General features: G+C 43.3%; 1 protein-coding gene across 1 annotated transcript in view; it reads right to left on the reverse strand.

The window, feature by feature from the left end:
• The window catches only part of sdk2a (sidekick cell adhesion molecule 2a), a 158,463-nt gene that overhangs the window by 29,388 nt on the left and 102,426 nt on the right, over positions 1 to 26,649 (reverse strand). The window contains exons 6-21 of the mRNA XM_077211803.1: positions 25,717 to 25,828; positions 25,370 to 25,560; positions 22,589 to 22,672; positions 22,307 to 22,501; positions 19,745 to 19,861; positions 19,358 to 19,525; positions 12,006 to 12,108; positions 11,280 to 11,456; positions 10,096 to 10,232; positions 9,858 to 10,005; positions 3,603 to 3,743; positions 3,225 to 3,406; positions 2,003 to 2,118; positions 1,625 to 1,820; positions 1,422 to 1,520; positions 1,148 to 1,339 (exon numbers count right to left, since the gene is read on the reverse strand). Coding sequence (XP_077067918.1) covers positions 1,148 to 1,339; positions 1,422 to 1,520; positions 1,625 to 1,820; positions 2,003 to 2,118; positions 3,225 to 3,406; positions 3,603 to 3,743; positions 9,858 to 10,005; positions 10,096 to 10,232; positions 11,280 to 11,456; positions 12,006 to 12,108; positions 19,358 to 19,525; positions 19,745 to 19,861; positions 22,307 to 22,501; positions 22,589 to 22,672; positions 25,370 to 25,560; positions 25,717 to 25,828 — 2,358 coding nt within the window. The remainder of the gene's footprint in view (positions 1 to 1,147; positions 1,340 to 1,421; positions 1,521 to 1,624; positions 1,821 to 2,002; positions 2,119 to 3,224; positions 3,407 to 3,602; positions 3,744 to 9,857; positions 10,006 to 10,095; positions 10,233 to 11,279; positions 11,457 to 12,005; positions 12,109 to 19,357; positions 19,526 to 19,744; positions 19,862 to 22,306; positions 22,502 to 22,588; positions 22,673 to 25,369; positions 25,561 to 25,716; positions 25,829 to 26,649) is intronic.

Consider the following 26,649-nt stretch of genomic DNA (forward strand, 5'->3'; position numbering starts at 1 on the left):
ACAACTTCAAAGCATTTTTTTCACGGTGTCTCGTCTCACTGTGTTTAGTCACTTGCTTGTGTCTAAGAGGTGGCTGAACATTATGAATATTAATGCACAGTGTCATCAGCGTGCCTTCATTAACTCCGAAATCAAGAGGAAGGTTAATAAGGGCACACAGTTAAAGTTAACATCCTAAGGAATGTACAACCTGGTAGTCTTTTAAGGACAGTAAACAGTAAAGTTTTTTTTTTTGCTTGCACTGATAAAAAAATATATTGTTGGTTTAACTTAATAAAGTAAGTTACCTGGATGCCTTAAATATTTTAACTAATTAAAATTAAAAATTGGAGTTAAAGGCCCCCTGAAATCAAAATGTATGCTTTTTAGCCTATAGTATGAATGTGATAGCCTTAAGGTTATGGATAAGCGGGTGTTTTCCAAAATAATGACAAAATTCGCATTTAGGAGATATAAGCATTCAAAACTTAATCTCCCACTTCTGTTAAAATGGATATCAGCTTTTTATGACATCACCGCAGACTTCAGTTTCTACTGTCTACTGTCCAATCAAATGCTTTCTAGAATCTAAAGCGTCCCGCCCCCTATGCTATAAATACCACCTGGCCACCTTATTGCATATTATTCTGTTTTCCAACTGTACGTTGGTTAAGAATGAAATGGCAAGAATTGATTCACACTCTACTATTGAATCCAACGTATCATCAGCGCTCGGATTGGCTTCCATGGTGCTGTCAAGTACGAATTGCCATCTGTGGGGTAAACTATTATGCTAATGCTATTGGCTGTTTGAAAAGGGGGAGGAGCTATTCAATATGTCCCGCCTTAGCTTCCTGTTTCAGTGGAAATTACATCAACGCATCATACAAAGCTTATCTTTTAAAATTAATTATCTAATTATTAATTATCTATTGTGATAAATCATCAAAATATTAGTTGTTCAGATTTCTACTGGCCCCAACACACACAAAATATAAATTAAATCTTATGAACACAAATTTAAATTAATTTGAAATAACAGCTGGAGATAGATTATAATAATACACAAACTACAAATTCTACACTTTTGCCGGAAAATGATGGCATGACCGTATCGACCTAATCTTGGAGTGAAAGAAAACAGGACTTTGAATGAGTAGAAACTGACCTGGTGGCACTCCAGAGGAAATGGTGGAGGACGACAGCTGACCTTGACCTTTGGAGGTCATCCCGGCCACCTGAATGGTGTAGGTAGTGAGTGCAGTCAAACCGGTCACCCGGTACTCCTGCGTTATGTTCGGCAGGTAATGCGTGACGCGCGTGTTCGTCCTGTTGAATTCCTCCCAGGAAATGCGATACCCTGCGAGCACAATCAGAAAGCGGTTAAGAATAAACTCACTTCCGAAGATCAGAAGAAATAGTCATTTTTCTGCTACGGGTACCTGTGAGAATGCCGTTCTTCTCAGGCGGATCTTTCCAGCTCACTTTGAGAGAAGTGTCAAGGATTTCTGTGAAGCTCAGGTGACCTACAGGTCCTGGGGCTGAGAATACAGACACCCTCCATTGAGTCTTTTCAAACAGACACATGCAAGCCCGAAGTGAGCATCGTTATGTGTAGAGACGGATACGTAAAAAGGACACTCACAGTCTTCATGGGTGCGTATGCGCTGCGGAGTGCTGCGAGGACCATCTCCTGGCGTAGTGAAGCACAGCACGCAAGTCAAGTACTCGGTGAACTTCTTCAGTCCGGTGATGTAACCCACATGAACACTGTCTTGAAAATTGGGTCTCACAGTAACCAAGGTAACATCTTCCTCGTGGCCTGGTTCCCATGCCAACAGCTGAAGTAAAAAAGGATTAAAAAAAACGGACAGATGTGACCACTATCGCTTAGCACAAGCCAATGTGAATCCTGCTGCTGCTGTCTCAGCATGACATATATTGGAAGTAATGAAACCATTACAATAAAAAGAGCACTGCAGTCCTGTGCTTGACCATTAGAGGGCAGTGGATGGACGCTCACCTTGTATCCCTGGTTGATGCCGTTGATAAACTGTGGACTTGGGGCGCTCCACGTGAAACGGACTGTGGTGGAGTTGACAGCCTCTGCCTGGACGTTCCCAGGTGGGACTGTGGGCACTTGAAAAGAGAGGATTTGAGGAGATGAGATGGTGAGGGAAATCAAAGAGCAGAGAGTGACTGAAAAAGAGACAGAGACCATAATTCCATCCTTTTCTTTTTGTGAGAACTATTAGACATAGTGTATACACTGTTATCTTATCTAAAAATGGATCTAGCATGAACAGCAGCCACTTTAAATAGGGGATTTTGATCACTTTGGGTCTGTATCCAACCCTACAAATGTCATTCTTTTTTACATAATCTGTTTACATTTGGTATGAATATGATTATATGAATATGATTTCAAGACCAAAAACATATATATTTGGCTGCGTACCCTCATGTTGTGTGTGAACCTGTAAATGCATGATTTTTTTAATTGCTTTAAAATTTAATTAATTTAAAATTGTGACAAACAAGAAGTGACATAATTTTCTTAGCATGATGAGAAGACAAATAAATCATTCCATTAATTTTCTCCATTAATATTCAATCCTGTTACTCAAGTTACTGAAAGAAAAAAGTAATCAGAAATATTAAATTATACAAATACATCTAATATTAAATTAAATATTACATCTGTTCAAATCATATAAATATTTAATTATCTATTTTTTAATGAACAAAACAGAAATTTAGCTGTGACCCACAAGTTGCATGGAAACATGTAACTGCATTTTACTTATATATTACAAAGAAATGTAAAAAAGTAGGCAGCGAGTTAGAGAATTTTTGCTTGTGAAAAAAATATTTTCCAAACAAAACAAATAAAAAATAATGTAATTCATTTGAGTGTTTGTTGTACCTCAAGAATCGATGCGCTCGTCAATTTACTGGTGTTTGCGCCATTATTTACCGCCCCAAAAAAACACGTCTTAAAACAGACGCTAATTTGCATTGCTCTTTGTCGATTGCATTGGTCATTATGGAAATGACCCGGCTGCATCTGTGTTTGGGATTGCGCTCTCACGGCAATTTGCCCTGTTTAGTAAATCTTGCGCCAGATCTGGGCCACATCTGGTACATGTGGATTCAACGCGTACCAGATGTGGGCTGGATCTGGGCCGAAACTATGTTGCTGTCTGGGAAATCTGTTGATTATAAAATACTCTCAAGGTCCTCACCGCCTTGCAGGGTCCATTCCGTGACTTTGGGGCTGTAGACGCCCTGCCCTGCCCCGTTATAAGCGGCCACCTCAATCTCGTAATTAGTCCAAATGATGAGGTCCTCCAGCAGAAGATTTGTTTGGTCTGGGTTAGTGATGTTCTTCATCTGACAGTCCACCGGTAATCCAGACAGACAGTACCTGAGCGGCATGGTGGGAATAGTATGAGACATTGAAAAAGCCTCTGCCCCATGACTTCTGAGACTCAAATATAGGAGCTCTCACTGAGTGGGGTTCCAATGGGACTTGAACCAGGCTAGACCCGGTCTACTCTATAAGATGAAGTTCTGCTGAGAGCAGCTTGATTGTCTAAAGGAGAGTCCCAGATATCTCTCACCTGATGATGTAGCCTTGAAGAGGCCCGTTTTGGTGGCTCTCAGGGGGCGGCTGCCACTGGATCATGATGGACTGGTTGGTTCGGCCACTGGCTATCACAGTCTGAGGAGGGGCGCTTGGGGGCTCCTCTGGTAATGGTACTCTAAAAACAGGGAATTGGGAGAAAGAGCCAAAAAAGAGATTAAAAGAGAAAGTGGAATGGCCGTGTGACACAGGGTTGAGTCGGTTACCTCGCTAATGTAATGGATTTCTTAATTAATCATAACTAACATTTATTTTTCTTGCAGGAACAACATTCATATGCTTTTGAAATCTTAAATGTTTCGCGAAACCTTTCGAAAACTCGTGACTTTGGGTATCTGTAAAAAATAACAAATATGGGAAATGAAACTAGACAGATGTCTAGGTTTAGAAGCCTTGTGATTATGAAGTAATCAAGAAAACAGAGTTTGCTCCTACTTAGTAACAGAAGGGTTTGCATGTGATGAACCAATCAAATTGTAGGGAAATTATGTAATGTTTCATGTCATTTTTGCCATGCTCCTAGTCTATAAAAACGGTTGTATTCCTTTTGCTGGTGAGATTCTCTGAGAAATGCTCGAGATCGTGATTAAAGCATATTTGAAGGCATTGTCTGAAGTCTGTCGGTTATTATTGCTGCGCAGCAAGTCAGTTAGGGGAACAAGTAAGTTTGAGTTTAGGATTAGAAGACTCAGCCGGCATCGATGTGTAGACGCGCTATAGTATAGGAGAAGACTCGGCCAACGTCGATGAGAAGACACGCTAGAGTATAAATATTATAAGCAACTAACTTCGATGTTAGGGGACGTCGATTGTAGACGAGACCCAGGTAGACTAAATCTACCACACTCTCCACCCAATTATTTCCTTATTTTATACACAGGCAGAAATACAAAATGTATAATTTAAAAGAAAGATGGAGAGAGAGAAAGAGAGAGGAATCACTGAAAGATTAATATTACATGCAACAAGGTCAAGCTGTCTCAGACCTTATTGAAAATGTGAGTTTTGTTTGTTTGTGTTATTATTATTTTAACCTGGAAATAAGCAAGGTTGTATAATTTTGAGAAAAACTAAGGAACTTTATGGTGAAAAAATCAGATCTACAATATTCCTAGCTCAGATGTAAACACATTTATGACAATGTGCCCTATTATACACCAATGTGGAGCCAGGCGCAAGTGTTCTTTGCTAGTCTCAGCCCAACGCAGTTATCTTTTTCACGTCCTGCGCCACTTCGTTTAAATAGCAAATGCATTTGTGCCTATTTGTGTGCCCATGGGCATTCTGGTCTGAAAAAGAGGTGTGTTCAGGCACATTGTTGGCGCTTTGCTATTTTGAGGCAACTGAAACCTGGTCTAAAGTCAATGACGCAACCCTTTTAGACAATTTTTTTTGCCATCGTTAAACTAGCAAAAGTGGATTTGAACACGCCCTAAGTGCGCTTGCGCACTGTATCTGACTGTATCTGTGTGTCATTGTAATGCACCAGTTGCCGGTGAATACCGATTAAGGACTTTGATTCTCCATCTCAGAAGCCGTCTGAGCGCGGGCTGCATTTCGAGCAGTGGCCCTCGAGATGCATGCTTTCACTCGACGTGAGATGATCAAAGACGCCACAGCCAAAATTGGCTAATGAAACAGAGTACAAAAAATCCAGCAAGACTCCTCTTAAATCTATTTAACTTGACATCTTGATATCTCCTGTGTGAGAGCTGCAGTTCTGTGGCTAATCTAAAGCACAGTGTTTTAGGATCAAAGAAATAGGCACGGATCCTTGAGCGGCGCAGTGCTGTTATGTCACCCCCACCTCTGCGGGTTCCCCCGTCTGAACGCGCTGACAGAAGAATGTCTTCTGATCTGCAAGTTGCAAAATGAGTGGAAGTTGTTAGTTGAGAGAATAGATCTGGTGTGAGATGAGCTCAGAGTCTGTGGGAATGAACGGATGGTAATTTTTTTATTGTTTTATTTAATTTTTTATTTTTTTGCATCAGTGCGTGAGTTTGTGAAGCGTGTCAGAATCAGGGAGGTTTATAATACCTGTTAGCATTCCTATTCATCTCACTTTTAGCTGCTTGCTCAGATAATACATGATTTTTAAGGGAGTTCAGTTCAAATCAATTCAATAACTCACCTATAACAAGCTTATTTATCACCAACTACTGGAGTAATTACGTAATTTAAACAAATCAGTGAATGAATCTGAACAAATATCTGAACTTTAATCCAGATAAAATGCTAATTTTAAATGGCTGACGGTGGGGGGGGGGGGGGGGGGGGGGGCATTTGTTTTTCATATGCTAAATTATAAATTAGGTGTCAAATGATGAAACCTCCACGATGTTCACCACTTTGACCACTGTGTTCGAGAACAATATGGCATTCTCATAATAGTGTGTTATGCATTTTCACCCCCAGGAATGTTAGCTCTTGACGTGGTATTGCATCAGCTACACATTTTTTTTTCCTAATATTTTCCAGTTTGTTTTTTGTAAGTCCGTTGAGGACTTTGGTATCCTGGGCAGCAGATTATTGATTTGCCACAGCTGTGCATGCGCAGTTAGTTGCAGACAGGCAAAGAATGTTTACTTCCCACATGCCTTCAGATCTCATCCTCAAACATTGATTTGAGCTTGACTTTTTCCATTTTCCATTTTCAATCAGTCTCCCTCCAGCTGTAATGCAGGATACACACTTCACTCTCCAGCTGATCCAAAGAAACTCCAAATGTAACTGTTCTATCAGATTACGAGAATCGAATATCTGTGAACGACTGCTTCTTTCATAGCAGAATCCCTCAAGACACAACCAGATACGAATATTAATGCTAAAACATTTCATTCATGCAGAAATGTTGTTTGGCATTTTCTCGGTTTTTGGGGCATCTTTGAGTCAGGATGTTACGTGCGAGTGTGTGTGCGTCTCAGACGTCACAGGCGCTCCTATGGGATCGGAGCACGTTTGAAGGCGCTTGGCGCTCTTTGTAATGCTGTAGTAGACAGAGTTGAGAGCGGTTGTACAAAAGCTGTTAAAGTCTCTCAGTGCACAGTTCCATTTCTCACAGCACTGCAGACTGCGATTCAGCTGAATAATGCAATCCCTCCTCACAAGGGTCTGTGAGAAGTAAGTTTTCCAGCTTTTGCAAGGTTTTTATGGCTATTCTTCCATGCTCAAGTCCGATTCTCGTGGACATGTCCGCGCTAGTCCTTAGGACACCCCAGGAAACCCTGATAACTGACCGTCTGATGGAAAGCATTGTACTGTAAAATCACTACCTTCAATCTGATTGGCTGATATTCACTTCTGGAAGTAAGGGAACAACAGTTTTCTTAGCAACCTTTCTAAGCAATGAGGATCACCAGTGGCATCAACTCGTCTTTAACTACTATGTACTAGCTTTTAAAATAATCAGTTGATACAATGCACGTATTGTTTACCTACCTGTTTTTACACTGTATTTATATTTAAAAAATGCCTTAATGTAATTACAGCTGTAATTACACTGTTGACCCTTCCCTTACACCTTAAACCTAAATGTACCCATACCACCAAACCTGTCCCTAACCTTACCCATATCACACCTTAATAGCAGCAAATTGTTATGCAATACAACATGAACATTGTTTTTAGATGTAAGTACATACGTAGTAGTTAAAGACACCTAATATAAAGTGTGACCTATTTGTTCAAAATTTCCCATACATTTGTTCACAAAGACTGTGACATTATTTGAATCCGCACAAAGCCAAAATCAAACTTTGCTAAAGCCCAAAGTATGCTTTTTATGCATACTGTTATGCTTTTATGCATACACTAGGGTATGTGTACACTGCACGGAACTTAAATTTCACCATCAGTCCGCACATGCATCTTGACTTTTTTTTAGTGCATTATTATTATTTTTCCTCACTAGTTTGTCCACAAGGTGGCGGCACTTTTTTCCGAACAACAATAGCATAGACAATAGACGGCTTCGTTGACAAGCGTTGCGAGATACACGCAACTTTAGCTTAAACGAGTACAAAGGCATTTTATCGAGCATAGCATTTGGAGAGAACCACATCCAGTGTAGACAGCATCACAGATTATAATGGATTCTATTTGATTTTGTCGCGTTGCGTAGGCACGGTGTTAGAGCTTCACGCGCCATTATTTAAATACATTTTTTCCTTGTCTGCATATCACTGTGTATTTCAATAAAAAATAACTTGGACCTAAACGGCATGCAATATACAAATTAACTGTGACTGTTTGCTTTCCATGTCAGTCTCTTTCTATGGAAGTGCGCAGTCCTTGACCTAAATAAGCTGTAATAAAGACCAAACTTCAATGCCATAGTCCAGTGGTTACCAAACTTTTTGGAGTGGTGTACCCCCTGAAGGGTTTACCATCCTTCTGCGTACCCCCTCTCTTCCACTTAGACTGCAGTCATACCTTTTCCATTAAAGGGATAGTTCACCCAAAAATGAAAATTCTGTCAGTATTTACTCACCCTCATGTTGTTCCAACCCCGCAAGACCTTCGTTCATCTTCGGAGCACGAATTAAGATATTTTTGATGAAATCTGAGAGCTGGATCACTCCTCCATACTAGACCATAGGCTTCTTCTGGGATTGAAACTTGCCGGCCCAGAAAAGTTATTGAAGACATCGTTAAAACAGTCCAAGTGATTACAGTGGCTCAATCTTAAGTTTATCAAACGACGAGAATACTTTTTGTGCGCAAAAACCCCCAAAAATAACGACTTTATTTCAACTATTAATTTCCTTCTCTGTGGGCCTTGAGTCAGTTCACTAGTGTAACAGCGTAAGCTTCTGTTGTTGTACGTCACACGCATCACCCACATGACCAGCGTCGGCCAATAGTGAGCCTACGTGTGACGTAGCTCTACGCAATCACACTACGTAAACTGACTAGAGGCCCACAGAGAAGGAAATTAATAGTTGAAATAAAGTCGTTATTTTTGTTTGTTTTTGCGCACAAAAAGTATTCTCGTCGCTTGATAAACTTAAGATTGAGCCACTGTAGTCACTTGGACTATTTTAACGATGTCTTTAATAACTTTTCGAGGCCGGCAAGTTCAATCCCTGAAGAAGCCTATGGACTAGTATGGAGGAGTGATCCAGCTCTCAGATTTCATCAAAAATATCTTAATTCATGTTACGAAGATGAACAAAGGTCTTACGGGGTTCGAACAACATGAGGGTGAGTAAATACTGACAGAATTTTCATTTTTGGGTGAACTATCCCTTTAAGGGACAATATTTGCTAAATAGATTTTCAAATGCATTTTTTTACCTTCATGAAAAACTTTATAAAATAAATCATGTTTTATATAAAAAAAAATGTTCAATAGAGAAATATGCAATGATGGTTAAATTGAAGTGATACTTTTAAATATTAAACTAAAACGGCCAGTAGGTTGTGGTAAGTCACTATCTTAATGATTCAGAGGTGAATCACTGAATGATTGACTCACGATTCGTTCAAAGCTGCAGAAAAGTGTTTACGAAACACCGATGTGTGCTGTAGTTCTGCTGTGTCTGCTGCATAAATACAGACAGTACTGTGTTTAAAACGCACCTTTTGTTTGTTGAACTGTTATAATATAATAATCAATAATGCAATCATGTGGATATTTGGGAACAATTGCATTCTTGCTCGTCGTTATTAACATTAAATACGAGAACTCACACAGGTTACGTTTTTGTATCAAAGAAAGTTTGAGTCTTAAATCAATCTCAATCCACTCTTTGTCTGTATTTGTTCTTCATGTGAGTACATACTAAATCACCACTTTTACAAATGTGCATTGTCGAGAACGACAGTAATGTAGCGCGATCTGGTAAGGCAGCAAAACTCTGCACGCAATCTGTAACATGCACGCTGATTGTGTGGATGCACTCAGTTTTCCCTGCAAAAGATGAGGTCATTTGATTGGATGTCATGTATTTAAGCCATTTTACCAGTTAGAAATACATGCTTGTTATTTTAATGTGGGATGAGAATTAAATAAACGGCTAGACTCAGCATTTTGTATACGTACCCCCTTCTGTCACCTCACGTACCCCAGTTAGGGAACCACTGAAAGATCTGTCTGGGTTAACATTTTGTTCCTTGAATATGTTTAAAAACCGATCATTTTGTTGACATTAAATCTCACAGTATGATGTCCCAAGCTTCAGGCTTAACTGTGATAACAGAAAAGGGGAGCTAAAGTTTCTTTCACACTCACCGTGCCGTCTCCCTGCTGAACTGGCCCTTCCCCACATCGTTGACGGCACACAGGCGGAACTGGTAGGAGCGTGCCGGGATGAGCCCTCCCACGATCACGCTGGCGGCTTCTGGATCGATGTTGGCCAAGAGGACAGTCCATGGTGCGTCTGTCACCAACAGAGACATAGAGAGTGGACTCTAGAGCTGAATGATGAGTGAAGAGTGATGACAAAAATACAGCAGGTCAGAAAACTCACTGTTCTCTGACACCTCCAGGGTGTAACGGATGAGCGGGCTGTTCCCGTCGAAGGCCTGGGCCCAGGTCAGGTTGATGGTTCTTCTCTCAGAGCTGCTGAGGGTGGCGATGAGGTTCTCTGGAGCGTGAGGCAACTGCCTGCAGAGAGAGAGAGAGACAGAGCGAGGCTAAAGTAACAAAAAGTGATCATTAATCATTCACATATTTTACTCTGCATTTCCTTTCTGTTCAAAATATACACTACCATTCAAAATTGCGGTAAGATGTTTTAGAAAGAAGTCTATTATGCTCACCAAGGCTGCCTTTATTTAATACAGTAAACTGTAATATTGTCAAATATTATTACAATTTAAAAGAACCTAACCTTTTCTATTTGAATATGTTTTAAAATATGATGTATTCCTGTGATCAAAGCTGAATTTTCAGCATCATTACTCCAGTCTTCAGTGTCACATTCCAATGATGATTTGTTGCTCAAGAAACATTTCAGCATTGAAAACCTTTAAGATGTTAATTATTTTCAAAAGAAATGTTCAAAAGAACAGAATTTATTCGAAATAGAAATCTTTTGTTACATTATAAATGTCTTTACTGTCACTTTCGATCAATTTTACGCACCGTTGCTGAATAAATGTATTAATTTCTTTAAAAAATGTACTGACCCCAAACTTTTAATGGTAGCATACATGATAAACTGTTTCACTTTATGTGACTTATTTTTCTGCTATTTTGCTAATCTGCAAACGATTTGGCAACACAAATGCACAATTGTTTGTCATGTCAATAAAGCAAACCAAACTGATGTTGAGTGAGAGATAAACAGAGTTTTTATAGTAAACATTGTCTCTCTTGTTTACATAAATGTTGCCTCAAATGCTTTGCCGATGCACCATTATTTATCAAGCAGATAAAACATAATGCACTTCTGTACTTGACACAATGAAACATTGATAAAAAGGGGGAAAAGTAAAGGAAAGAATGTTTGAATGTTTTGTTTACTATTCATTGTGTATTCTCAACAACCTTGCCTCAGTTCTTTAAATCCCAATAGAAAAACAAAGCTCACAGATACAATCCAAAATGATGTCCAAGAGGCAGTGAAAACCGGTAGCTGAATGTAAATCTATAAGGCGAAGCACACAGAGAGTGGGTAACTGGCTGGCCGACAGGGTCTTAGACGTGTACCTGACTCTCAGGTGAGCGCTACGAGAATCGTTGCCTCCCACAGAGGTGACCTTACAGGTGTAGGTCCCAATGTCCCCCGACCAGGTCTGAGATATATGCAGGGTGCCGTTGGAGTCGAGACGCAAGCGGGGACTCGACTTCACATCAATAGCCGCTCCACCTTTTTCCCAGATGTGCCTGTAAACAACGGAGGTCTATTTACTTCTTGTTCACTGCAACAATACATGGAAAAGCTATTTACTTAAAGAACACACACACACATATATATACACACACACAACAGCACATTGGCCAGTACAATGCTCTCACACATACACATCAACACTTCTTAATTGCAGCCACATCGTTTCCCCATTTAATCTCATCTGTCTTGCGTTTAATTAAAGTCTCCATCTAAGTTATTGCTTTGTTTACATATTCATCCATTTTCCCTGATCAAATGAATAACAACAGCCCAGCAGGTGACAGTTAAATCAAATCTTACGAGACTGAATGTAATAAACACACAGGACAGGAAGTGAAGGAACAAGCTAGTGTTGATCAAAGATGGAGTGTTAGATAAGGCAGAGAGAAAGAGAGAGAGAGAGAGAGAGAGAGAGAGAGAGAGAGAGAGAGAGAGAGAGAGAGAGAGAGAGAGAGAGAGAGAGAGAGAGAGAGAGAGAGAAAGACAAAATAGATATTTAGACAGAGTTGACAAAGACATGGAGAGGATGTTCGAGGTTGTACCTGATTGTAACGCTGGGGTCATGGGTCACCCCACAGGTCATGGCTGCTTTGGTGCCCTTGATCACGCTCTGATCCTGAGGTGGGTTAGTGATTCGCGTTCGAGCTGCACACACATATGACAGGGTAGTACCGTGATCGATCACATTGATTACCACCTCCAATTTCTGTAAGAACCATCCCTTGTGAAAAAGAAGTATATTTGGGGTGTTTCCGTTGAGGAAGCAAGGCAGGCAGTGTCACCTCAAAGAATTGGATGATAAAGTAATCCATATTACAAAAATAAAACAACGGAAATGTATTACAAAATGTGTAGTTAATCACTTGTTTTTCTAAAAGTAACACTGTCCGTGAAACCCGCAGGCAAAGTTACAGCGGGAGGCCATGTCTTTCTTGTCCCCCCACTTCAATTGGTGGGGAGTGATCAAGAATGAATGGGGAAAGGCATAATCAGAAAGTATTTCCCTACTCCATCACTTTTTTCTTATTGTTGCAACGTATAGTTCCCTTTCGTTGTCACTCCGAGTTACGTCGGATGACGACGAATGGGGTTTCGCTTAGAAAGCCTATCAACTTCGAGTATTACAAAACGAGCCAATGGCAAAGAAATGCCATGGGTCTGCGGAATTTGCATGGCGTAACTCCGCCCCACCTCGTGGGTATAAAAGGAGGAAGCCGGCAGCAAGCAGATATGTTTTCGCTTCGGAGCCAAGTGTATTCTTCTCTCCACAAGCCATCTCTGAATTGTCAGCTTTACAAACGAGTACCTCGAGTGTTGGTGTGACGGCGATCTACGGCGAGAGCGTGCTTCCTGCTGATCTGTTGCAGTGGTCTGCCAGTCGGTGCGTTTCTCCCCGGGTGCTTCAACACTTGAGTTTTCTCTCACTAAAAGAGCTTACACGTGGCACGTCTTTTTAAAGACGGCTCGCCCGTGCATTTCTGGTTGCAGCGGACTGGTATCGGACTCTGATGGGCACGAGCGCTGTCTAGTGTGTTTGGGCTTTGATCATGCTTGAACAGCGCTCGTGGGTGACTCATGTTCTCGCTGGGAACGTGATCATCGCGTCATATATAGGTCGAGACTCGGTGAACTCGCAAGAGTGAGAGTCCCCTCATCCACCCCCCGATCTTCGGCTGGTGGCCAGGGTGACCTGAGGGTTACGGTCTGGATCTAGGCGCCGACTATGTGTCCGTGTCCCCAGCCCCCCTCTTCAATGACGGTGCCCGCTAGTGAACTGCTGATTCCCGCGAGTCTACCCTCTGGTGGCCCGCGTGTTTCAGTTGAAGCTACAGAGGAAGATGCCATGTCTGTTGCAGCATCACTAGGTGGGTTTGAGTCTTCTGGAAGTGAGGGCTCATCACAGCTGCCACCTTCCGGTGTGCATACGGCTGTGCCTGAGTCTGATCCGGAGATGACGACCATGCTTTCCTGGGACGATGGGTTTTGGGTAAGGCCGCCGACCCTCGTCCACGGCAAACCCCAATACCTCTCTTCCCGGACGTGCATGATGAGATCTCGAAGTCCAAGAAGACCCCCTTGTCTTCTCGGGACCGCTCGCTGATCTCATCCGCCTTTCCTCCCCTCGATGGGGCCGCTGCCCATGGGTACACTGGGGTTCCCCCGGCTGAACGCTCTGTTGCGATGCTATGTGTCCTCAGAGTGCTTCTTCTCGGCGCAATCCTAAGCACCCGCCCGTGGCCTGTAGTTTTTCGTCTACGCTTGTGGCGAGATCCTATAGCACCACGGGACTGGCAGCCGCCTCACTGCATGCCATGGTCATTCTGCTGGTCCACCTGACCCAGATGCTCATGGACCTGCACGAGGGCGGGACTGACCCAGGGCTCTTCACTGAGCTGCGCGCCGCCACTGACCTTGCTCTCTGAGCGACGAAAGTGGCCGTACGCTCCCTGGGTCAGGTGATGCTCACCAGTCTGTGGCTGAACCTGTCTGATGTGCTGGATGTCGCGCGGACCCGTCTGTCCGACATTCCCATATCCCAGGTCGGCCTCTTCGGCGGTGCGGTTGAGGGCTTGCCCAACAGCTCTCAGCCGCCCATGAGCAGAGTGAGGTTGATTCTGTCCCGACGGCCCCGCCGTCCGCTCAGATCCCTCGTCTGCCCACCGCCGAAGGCGCCCTCCCGCGTTCACGGGCCGGCTCTGGGGGCCGCGGGCGGACGCCACAGCCCTCTCCAGCCCCGCCCCCCGCTACACGCCGGGTTAAGCGGCGCTCGTGAGACGGGCACCTCGGCGATGGAGCAGACTGAGGTTGATTCTGTCCCGACGGCCCCGCCGTCCGCTCAGATCCCTCCGTCTGCCCACTGCCGAGGGCGCCCCCCCGCGGCTCCCACCCCGCCCGTTCACCCGGGTCGGCTCTGGAGGCCGCGGTCGGACGCCACAGTCCTCTCCAGCCCCGCACCCCGCTACACGCCGGGTTAAGCGGCGCTCTTGAGTTGGGCTCCTCAGAGATGGGACTCAGTTCTTTCCAGGAGTTGGTAGCAGGACCGCTCCTTTCCCCGGGGAGGGCCGGGGAAGAATCCTTATTCTCCAAAGAGCTGATTCTCCCGTCTCTGAGCACAGAGTTCTCGGACGTCACAGAGCGCCGCCCACAAGCCGTGCTCTCCTCGTCCCCCTCTGTCCCAGAGGTGGTTGACATGGCGTGCCGTCCACGGACCGCTTCGCCGCTGTCCCCCTCTGTCGCCAGACCCCTGGCAGAGCAGGCCCCCGCGGGACGACCAGCCTGGTCCTCCCCTGGCCCCCTCTGCCAGGGCGCGGTTGCTAACTGTGCCCCCTCTCCGGGCCGCTATGCCGTCCACATCTGGGCCAGTTACTCCGCTTCGCTGCCCCTCCGGGGGGACGCCTGTGGCTCGCATGATCCCGTTGGTTCAGTTCCTGGGAGCCTGGCTAGAGCTCCCCGTCTGTCCCACTGGATCGTGCGTACCGTCAGGCTCGGCTATGCGATTCAGTTCGCACGGTCTCCTCCCCGCTTCAGGGGAGTCCGCTCCACTTTGGTTGGTGGCAATGCCCCTATCATGAGAGCAGAGATTGCCACCCTGCTGGCGAAGGGTGCAATCGAGACTGTCCCTCCAGCCGAGATGAGGTCCGGCTTCTACAGCCCCTACTTCATTGTCCCCAAGAAAACCGGTGGGTTACGGCCAATCCTGGACTTGCGCGTGCTGAACCGCTCCCTTCATCGGATGCCGTTCAAGATGCTCACCGCCAAACGCGTTTTCGAATGCATACGGCCCCAGGATTGGTTTGCAGCGATCGACCTGAAGGACGCCTACTTTCATGTCTCCATTCTTCCTCGACACAGACCGTTCCTCCGGTTTGCTTTCGTGGGGCAGGCATACCAGTACGCGGTTCTCCCTTTCGGGCTAGCCCTGTCTCCTCGCATCTTCACGAAGGTCGTCGAGGCGGCCCTTGTTCCCCTTCGAGAGCAAGGGGTTCGCATCCTGAGTTATATCGACGACTGGCTGATCCTAGCTCACTCTCGAGATCAGGTTTGCGAACACAGGGACCTAGTGCTCCGGCACCTAGCCCGTCTGGGCCTTCGGGTCAACTGGGAGAAAAGCAAACTTTGCCCCGTGCAGAGGATCTCTTTTCTCGGTATGGACATCGACTCGGTCGCCATGTCCGCGCAGCTTACGAGCGAGCGCGCGCAGTCACTGCTGACTTGCCTAAGACAATTCGAGGGCAAGAGTGCGGTTCCACTGAAACTTTTTCAGAGGCTCCTGGGGCATATGGCATCTGCAGCCGCGGTCACGCCGCTCGGATTGCTTCATATGAGACCGCTTCAGCTTTGGCTTCGCGACCGAGTCCCGAGGTGGGCATGGCAACACGGCACGTTCCGAGTACCAGTTACTCCGACCTGCCGTCAGTTCTTCACCCCGTGGTCGAACCTCGATTTTCTCAGGGCCGGTGTCCCCCTGGCTCGAGCTTCCCCGGCATGTTGTTGTCTCAACAGATGCCTCCACCACGGGCTGGGGCGCCATGTGCAATGGACATGCTGCTGCGGGCTCCTGGACAGGACCCCAGCGGCTGTGGCATGTCAATTGCCTCGAGTTGTTGGCAGTACGCCTTGCCCTGCACCGCTTCCGGGCGTTGCTCAGGGGTCAACACGTACTAGTCCGCTCAGACAATACCGCCACTGTAGCGTACATCAACCATCAAGGTGGTCTACGCTCCCGCCGTATGTCACAACTCGCTCGCCACCTCCTCCTATGGAGTCAGAAGCATCTGAGGTCGCTTCGAGCCATCTTCATTCCCGGAGCGCTGAACTGTGCAGCCGACGAGCTCTCACGGCTTCAGCCCCTCCCTGGAGAATGGCGACTCCATCCCCAGTCGGTTCAGCTGATTTGGGACCAGTTCGGGGACGCGCAGATAGATCTGTTTGCCTCTCACGACTCGACCCACTGCGCCCAGTTCTATTCCCTGACCGAGGGCACGCTCGGCACAGATGCTCTGGCGCACAGCTGGCCGCAGGGCCGCAAGTATGCGTTTCCCCCAGTGAGCCTTCTTGCGCACACTTTGCGCAAGGTCAGGGAGGACGAGGAGCAGGTCATTCTGGTTGCCCCTTACTGGCCCAACCGGACCTGGTTCCCCGAACTAGTACTCCTCGCGACAGCACCTCCCTGGCCGATCCCTCTGAGGAAGAACCTTCTTTCTCAGGGACGGGGCACCCTATGGCACCCTCGTCCCGATCTTTGGAACCTCCACGTGTGGCTCCTGGATGGGACGAGGCAGGTTTGAGTACCCTACCACCAGCGGTGGTGGCTACCATCACTTCCGCTAGAGCGTCGTCCACGAGACACGTCTATGCGTTGAAGTGGAACCTCTTCGTCAACTGGTGCTCTTCTCACCGAGAAGACCCCCGGAGATGCTCGATCAGTGTTTTGCTTTCCTTCCTTCAACAGGGGCTGGAGCGAAGGCTGTCTCCCTCCACCCTGAAGGTCTATGTTGCCGCCATTGCCGCACATCATGACCTCATCGAAGGTAAGTCGGTAGGGAAGCACGACCTGATCATCAGGTTCCTGAGAGGAGCGAGGAGACTAAATCCTCCTCGTCCTCCTCTCGTTCCCTCTTGGGACCTCTCAGTGGTTCTAACTGCCCTGAAGAGTGCTCCCTTTGAGCCCCTGCAATCAGTTGAGCTTAAGTTCCTGTCGATGAAGACAGCGCTTCTGGTTGCACTGGCCTCCATCAAGAGGGTTGGGGACCTGCACGCATTCTCCGTTGACGAAGCGTGCCTGGAATTTGGGCCGGCTTACTCTCACGTGATCCTGAGACCCCGGCCTGGATATGTGCCCAAGGTTCCTACCACTCCCTTCCGGGACCAGGTGGTGAACCTGCAAGCGCTGCCCTCGGAGGAGGCAGACCCAGCCTTGGCACTGCTCTGTCCAGTACGCGCTCTCCGCGCCTATGTAGACAGAACGCAGTGTTTCAGGACCTCAGACCAGCTCTTTGTCTGTTATGGTGGGAAGCTGAAGGGAAAGGCTCTCTCCAAGCAAAGGTTGTCTCACTGGATAGTGGACACCATTGCCTTGGCTTACCAGCAGCAAGGTCGACCGTGCCCCCTTGGTGTGACTGCCCACTCCACCCGGAGTGTGGCGTCCTCTTGGGCTCTAGCGCATGGCGCCTCGATAACAGACATCTGCAGAGCTGCAGGCTGGGCGACACCTAACACATTCGCCAGATTCTATAATCTCCGAGTGGAGCCTGTGTCCTCTCGTGTACTCGCTTCAACCAGCTAGTACCGGACCCGCTCAGGTGTCTTCGCTTGCTCGCCATTCCACTCCACGGACTGGATACGTGCGATATTTTTCTCAGGTGAGCTTCTCCGAAAGCCCTGAGCTCCTCCAGCACTCCTGACGTCGGCGCCAGTGTCTATTGCCTGTGCGTCGGCTAGGTGCCTCCCGTGTGCATGGTCCCTCCTCTGAGCGACCCCCACATGTGTATTTCCACTGTAAGCCTCTCTGAGCGTGTGTCTTTCCCTTGGCAAGCCACCTTGCCACCCCTGGGGTTGAAATATTCCACCTGCGGCTGGACACCCCAGTGTTTCCCATATGCTTCCTTCGGGTCATATGTGTATTCTCTAAGTCCCCCCCCTCCGGGCTGGCATTAATTGCATACTTCCCCTAGCTTGGGATATGCTTCCCAGTGTACCTTGGTATTCCTGTGTTATATGGAGTCCTTTGTCCAGGCTGACAGGGATCTCGATTTACGCAGGGCACTGGAAGACAGCTGAGAAGGTGGCGTGATTAGACTGGTAACCCCATTCGTCGTCATCCGACGTAACTCGGAGTGACAACGAAAGGGAACGTCTACGGTTACGTATGTAACCCTCGTTCCCTGAGTAGGGAACGGAGACGTTACGTCTGCCTGCCACTTTCCGCTGTACCGCGGGGATCGCCTGAGCTCAGTCTTGGCTCCTCAGCGAAGAAACATATCTGCTTGCTGCCGGCTTCCTCCTTTTATACCCACGAGGTGGGGCGGAGTTACGCCATGCAAATTCCGCAGACCCATGGCATTTCTTTGCCATTGGCTCGTTTTGTAATACTCGAAGTTGATAGGCTTTCTAAGCGAAACCCCATTCGTCGTCATCCGACGTAACGTCTCCGTTCCCTACTCAGGGAACGAGGGTTACATACGTAACCGTAGACGATACTTTGTAGATACATCTTTGTTAAACAAAAATGATCAAAACATCTACAACCCTATATTACTTATAAATATTTTTAAAAGTCAGCCAACTCAAGGTCATTTGGTGCGATCATCAAAAGTATGTGGTGAAATCAACATTCAGAAACAAAACAAAACAAAACACAAAATAAAACAAAACTAAACTAAAAACAAAACAACAAAACAAAAAAAACACAACACAAAACCTCAAAGTCATGTGATGCGACCATAATAAATATGTGGTGAAATCAGCACTTAGAAACAAAACAACACAAAATATAACAAAACAAAAAACTCAAAACAAAATGAACAAACAAAACAAAACCAAAAAAAAAACACGAAATAAAAAACAACACAAAACAAAACAGAACACAACAAAATACACAACAAAAACAAAACAAAAAAAAACAGAACAAAAAAAACACCACAAAAACAACAAAACAAAACAAAAAAACACAACACAACCAAACAAAACACAAAATAAAACACATAAAACTGCAGACTGTGTGTCAAAATATCTGACAATATGACGAATGTTATGACAAATCAAGGTTAGTTCGAGTTGAAGTATTCAAGATGTAAGGAAATATGTTATTACTTTGTAATGTACTTGATGGTTAACACATGTCAATTCAGTCATTTCTAGTCACTCTGCGTGAGGCGACGAGCCATACACTCACCCCACACCACCAGATCGGACGAGGCTTCGTCAATCCCACGGGAGTTACTGGCCATGCAGGTGTAGGATCCGGCGTCAGACAGGTGAGAGGGGCTGATCAGAAGACTGCCAGACTCTAGCAAAGTGAAACGCGGCAACTGCACAGAGCCGCTTGCCAGAACCCGCTCAGCTGTGCAAAGACGGAGGGAAGGCGAAACACAAGGGAGGGAGAGAGAGAAATGAAAATGAAGATTAAACAGACAAGATGGTCTCCAGCTCATCAGAACAACGTTGATTGGACACTTGATTTAGCCAACACCCCTAAGAATCCATAGATACATTGATGTCCGTAAGTCCGAGACACTGATGAGTATCTTTCTCTGAGAGAGATGACTGATTGGAGACTGACCTTTCTGCCATGTGATTGCGGGCCGCGGGGCCCCTGAGGTCTCACAGTGTAAAATGATAGACATGCCATCAATCACGGCGCTGTCAGAGGGGCCGGCCGTGATGTTTGGGGCGATACCTGCAGCAGAGAAAGAGGCTGGTAAGACAAATATGCACATATTCATCCAAACACACACACACACACACTGGGGACTTTCCATTGACTTCTATCGTTTTCTTACTGAGCTAATAATATTTTCCAACTCAACTTCTACCTCTAAACCTAACAGACCCTTCTATTTTTAGATATTCCTGAAGACATTTTGTTTGTTAATAAAAGCGAGGACTGTTAGCTGGTTCCTAAATGCAGGCGACTTCTGGATTTATTGTACTTGTAGACAAAATTAAATTGTTAATTAAATTCTGCTATCGATTCGATCCAATCCATCCATGTATGCTCCAGTCCAAGTTTTCTTTCATCCTGGATATATACTGTCTCTATTTAACAAGTGTAATCGCACAAAAAACGACTTCAAAGTTCATTACATTAAGCTCTATGCTTTCTTTTCCATGTTAAAATAAAACAACAACTATGCTCTGTAACATCAACTGATACACAGTAGCAATTATGCTTGGTTTATTAAATATTGTAAACACAGATGGATTTACAATCTGATACATGTGTGCATTTTTTCCCCCATCAATTTACAATTCTGCTCATGAGTTTACATACCCCTTGTAATACGAGCCGCTGAGTTTAAACTTGGACATGTGAATATCTCATTTAGCTTTTAAAGGGCAGTATTAAATAAAAAAAAAAAAAAAAAAAAAAAATATATATATATATATATATATATATATATATATATATATATATATTTATTTAAACAAAATAAGAAAACAATGCATGGCTCTTAAAGCATTGCGTTGTCATCTTAAGCACCAGTGAATGTTTTCACCTTCACCTAATTGTCTATAAGTCAAGATCATACAGTCACTTTTGAAAAGGGTTCAAAATTGCAGAAGATGCTAAAAAAGCAAAGAATATGAGGAACCTGGATGATTTTTTTCTGAGGGACCGTACTCAGTTTATCTGCTCAGGACAAACAATGGACTCATGAACAACCATCAAAACATAAAAACAGTCATTAATCATCCAGGTAACCGTATACAATATTAAGATTCAACGTAAACTTTTGGACTGGTTAATTTGTGTAAATTCAGTTAATATTTAGTCTTGTGGACTATAATATCCATTATGTGAAACAGCTTATTCATGACACTAATATAAATATATAAATAAATATAAATAAAAATAATACGAAATATGTATGGCTTATAATTTACTTTGATCTGCTCTAATTTTTTTTCAGCTCGGACTACCTGATCCACTCGTTGTAAATGCTACAAAATGGCGAGTGGAAACACTGGTTTAATTCAGCTATAAATGTTTGAACCAGAAACTGATTCAGAAGAAGAAGTGGAAGAGTAAATTATACAGTAGATGAATCAGAATGGTAATGCGTTTTATGTATCGCTCTCTACAACGTCGGACACATAACAGTAATTAATATGATTCGCCTTGACTACGTTGTCAAACCCCTAATAATGTGTTGCTAATGTTACACAAACTATGTTCCCGTTCGCCATCTCAGAATCAGACAGCCGCTTTCTAAACATCTGCATCCTTAGAAACGCTTTGAACAAGACATATAGTTTATCATAGCATCGTTATATATATATATCATATACATAATTCATACATTGCTATATTGCTAAATGTACACGATTTTTCATATCAACAGATAAATATACCGGGACAACCTGGCTTCTTTTGCATTGCAACAGTTAATGATATGCTAAAGCCCACCCACACGTTGTCCTGATTGGTTACAAGGTAGTTTGTGACATCAGAAACACCAGCGATTTCAAACTGCTTTTTTTGAGACTGTCTTTGGTTCACTGCAGTTTTAAAAAGAAAATACTCAGCAATGGTGTTGACTTACGAATTTGCACATGGTTTGTCTTTAAGCATATTAAAAACACCACATAGACAAATAAACAACATTAAAAAATAGATTTTCACCACAGTGGGAATTTTAATATTATTACCTTCTTGCATATTGTGCGAAATTATGAGCAGAACTGTATATTCTATCCCCCATTCCTAACCTTAAACCTTGCAGAAAACTGCTTTTTTATATTTAAAATAAATTGCACGCACACACACACACAGACACCAGAGGGTCTAAATACAAAAATATAAGAGTCATTGCTCCCTAACTTGACCAAATCAAAGATGTCTTTTCTAACTGTCTATTAAGCATTACATAAATGGTGGACACAATAAAGCCCTTTCCAGTGCTATGAAAAATCCATTATTCGTACGATCCTTCCCTCTTAAAATTGGAATAATCTCTCTTTTTAATCTTTCCTTCTTTCTGCAAGTAAAAGCTGCTGATAAGTCACAGACTTTATAAAATGTCACATCTGACAGGAGATAAGGAAGAAGATGAATGTACGGGAGAAGTGTAATAAATGAAGACAAGAGTTATTGACAGGCCCAGATGGTGCTTTGACGTACTGGTGACAGCAAGGTACGTGTTCGTCTGGATCTCTCCCGCTAAGTTGCGAGCGAAACACTGGAACATTCCGGTGTCGGCCGGGAGCAGTCCGTTTATCTGCAGACTGCCGCCCACCAGGACTCTGTAACGAGGTGTCTTCACGGGGCTTATGGGTATAGCATCCTTATACCACACTATATCTGGCTGAGGAACACCTGCAGGGGCATAGGAAGAAGAGTGTTATCTAACGCATCCACACGCTCACGCACACACACACACATGGACAGACGCACAAAACTCACCACGAGCTTGGCATGGGATGTCTACCACCTTCTCCATCTCAGCAGTAATGTGTCTGTCGGGCTCCTTCACAAACTGAGGATGTTCTGCACAGAGTTCAGTTGAGTCAGTTTTGAGAGTACTTGACCAGACTGAAAATCATACAGTTGTTGTTGTTGTTTTTTTTGTTTTTTTTTACCATTGCTGTAGAAGTAATTCTCTATAACATCCACCACCTTTTTAACAACCTATATATGGTTCAGGGTTTAGGTAAGACTTTAGAATACTGTTCTGTCGTTAATGAATAACTAAACAGGAACAAATGAGAAACGCATTACTAACATTATAGTAACTGCTTTTAAATAACAAGAAACTCGGATTAATGAATTAGTAAGTAATAGCGCTCAGTTGAATGAGGTAGTTCACTATTAGCTAATCAATAACTACTGTTTTTTTCATACCTCCCTGAGTACTAGGAGCTACTATATACAGGTTCATAATTAACATGAATAATGCATAATGTAAAATTAATTCTTAAGGGAAGATCATGTTAACCCACTAGTAATGACTCAAGGCATATCGATTCCTTCAGAAGGAATTAATAATTATTTGGTAAGTATTCTAAAGTGAAAAATATGATAACTCTCTAGTAATGACGGAAGTCATTGTAAGCTTTGGAGGTTTTTGAATAGAAATTATTTGGATCAGTATTCTAATGTGAAGATCACTAGTTAATGACTCAAGTGTTGCCATTTACCAATTACTATTCAAAACCTTGCAAAACCCTCTAAAAATGCTAAATAATTAGTCATTCCTTCTGAAGGATTTGTTAATAGTCATTACTAGTGGGTTACCATGATATTTACATATAATTAATTATACATTATGCATTATTAATGTTAATTATGAACATGTTTATGGTAGTTCTTAGTAGTCCTCCGGGAGGTATGCAAAACATTAGTTACTGATTAGTTATTTATACGTTGTTCATGTATTGTTTTATTTTTTCTGAAATGTTTTCGTTGGATGTTCATCTAACATTTGTAATGTTACTAATTGTTTCAGGATGTTCAGAGAACATTCAAAAGTAAAATTCTTATAAACGTTAAACAAATGCGACGCTTTGGATGTCCAGAAAAGATTTAGAAATAATGTTTTCATAACTTAATGAGAACATTAGCCAAACATTTGGGGAAAAAATCAACCCTCGGCAACAACTTAAAATTAGCCCAATTCCTTGAGAACCACTGACTTGGCAACACTGGTGTTAGCAGACAAATGTACATCATTCCTACAGTGCTCTATAAACATAGATAGATAGATAGATAGATAGATAGATAGATAGATAGATAGATAGATAGATAGATAGATAGATAGATAGATAGATAGATAGATAGATAGATAGATAGATAGATAGATAGATAGATAGATAGATAGATAGATAGATAGATAGATAGATAGATAGATAGATTGATTGATTGATTGATTGATTGAAAATAAAAAAATACTTCAGGATTTAAACCCAGGTCCCCTTAGACATTAAACAAAAACTTCACCACAGAACTAACACATTACTTATTCATACTTCTGTGGAAAACTGCAACAAACAGCAATGACTTTAAAGACCCAAAAGCCATTTGTAAAACTTGAAGTTCCTGTGTGGAACACACCTGGACAAGTTTATAAAAAAAGACTGACAAGCTTAGAATGTTCCTTGGAGCACCGCGAAGCCCATCATAACAAAAGGCCATAAACACAGCACAACCCAGACAATACTAGGATTAAGCTATCTCAACAATCTCTGCAACTGGACCTGAATATCTGCCAGAGAACAACTGTAGCGTAGTAACCAGAAAAGAGCTGCAATGTGTAGATCTAAATGGCAAAAATTGTTCAGACATAAATAATAACACTTCCCAGAATTACCTTCCTGGAGGAAGGCCAGTGCCACGACTCACCCAGAGTTTGCTCAAATCTAGGTGAGAAAACCTTAAAAACCTTTTAGAGGAACGCCTTGTGCCTAAAGTTGAGCTATGTGAGGCTTGAAAGGAAAGTGCTCTCTTCGGTCCAACACCATAATGATACTATCCTTACCATCATGTATTTCAGTAAAAGCAGAACTTTTATTTCTAGGATCTAGATTTTGTTCAAAGATGAATTTTAAAGACAACGACCCAAAGCACACAGCAGCAACAAGGAGGTATTGCGCAACAAGGAAGTGTGTATGCAACCCGGGTAAGTTTGTTATCACTGTTTTCAGCAGAATCTGAGGAAGACGGCAAAAAAAGACCGCACCTCTCTATCATTAATAGTTTTTGAGATAATTACACATTTGTAAAATTATGTCATTTTGGGCGGTACCGCCCAATCCGTCCCCTGAGGGTTAAAAAAGGCAAATATTTTGCAATGACCCGACAAGAACTTTGACTTTGAATCCAAATTAAAATCTGGTGTATGCCTTGAATTTTGCAATCCACAGGCACCCCGTTTAATTTGGAAGAGTTGGAGCATATTTGCATGGTAAATGAGCAGAAATGAAACAAAGTAAATGTGCGAAAAGTCTCGAAGAGACATACTCAAGGCTGTAATTGCTGCAATAGGGCTAGTATTTACCATAAGAGATGAATACTTCCATAAAAAGTCTTTTATCCAGGAGAAATGAAAGATTGTTTCTGCATGTGTCTGTGTTGACATTTTTGAAGATTAAAAAGAAGAAAATGATACAAAGGGGATGAATACTTTCTGTTCAAGGCACATTTTAAGCACAACTCTGACGTAACGTTTGACAGGAAAGGAGGAATTACCCATCACGTGCAGATATGCTCCGGCGCTGACAGAGGGGGCGCTACTGCTTCGGAGGGAGGCTTCACATTCATAGTAGCCGCTGTCACTGACCAATGGTCCACTGATGGTCAGACGGCGGCCAAAGTCCCGGAGGCCTCGGTTTACCAGCACTCCATTTTTCCGCCATGTAATGCTGAGCTTAATGAGAGGCCTGGAGGTAAAGCGAGAGAGAAATACGGATAAACACAAGCGGGGAATGAGAGATAGGAGCGGCCCGAAGGAAACAAATAAACATAATTGAGTTTTAATAGTTTGATAGAGGTCATTTTGAGTGCTTGTGCACACACACATACGCACACACACACACCTGGCATTGGCCACACACTCCAGTGTGACTTCAAACGTGCCCACCATCACACTGGTGTTCTTCGGCGGGATTATAATAGAGGGAGCGATGGGGTCTGCTGGGCCACCAATGTCTAAAGTGAAGCAGAAGCACAGGCAGGAAAATCACAAATGAGATCTCAAGAGTTTCTCCTAAATTGGATTGGCTTGCTATCTGAAAAGGTGCAAGATGTGACTCAGGAAGTAAATCAGCCTTCTAGACTGCTCAAAGACTGAATATTTAATAGAAACTAATAGAAAAATGTTTATATACACTGCCGTTTGGGGTCAGTAAGATTTGTTTAAAGAAATAAATACTTTTATTCAGCAAGGATGCATTTAACTTATCAAAAGTGACAGTAAAAAACACTTATAATGTTACAAAAGATTCAAATATTTCCAATAAACGCTGTTCTTTTGAACTTTTTATTCATTAAAGAATCATTGAAAAATAATTAGTTTCCATACAAAAATTCAGACAGCACAACTGAGCATTAAATCAACATATTAGAATGATTTCCGAAGGATCATGAGACACTGAAGACTGGAATTCAGCTTTGCCATCAAAGGAATAAATTACATTTTAAAGTATATTCGAATGTCTAAAATGGTAATAAAATGTCACAATATTACTGTTTTACTGTATTTTTGATCAAGTAAATGCAACTTGGGTGAGGATTAAAACCTCTTGCAAAACTGTACAAAATCGGACCCTAAACTTTTTAAAGATGCAGTGTACAGTTGCATTGACAGTGTCAATGAAAGTGCTCAATTAAAGTCAACCTGAAATGAACCTGTTAACCATATTTATCATGATGCTTTATCGGTGCATGTCATTTCAAAGAAAATCTTTTCATAATCAATTGGCAATGAAGCCCCAACCTTCATTTCTTTCTGGTTAAATATCATGTTATTT

Source organism: Siphateles boraxobius, unplaced genomic scaffold (genome assembly GCF_051911475.1).
Source record: "Siphateles boraxobius isolate OS27281-9 unplaced genomic scaffold, OSU_SipBor_1 66, whole genome shotgun sequence".
Taxonomy (NCBI): domain Eukaryota; kingdom Metazoa; phylum Chordata; class Actinopteri; order Cypriniformes; family Leuciscidae; genus Siphateles; species Siphateles boraxobius.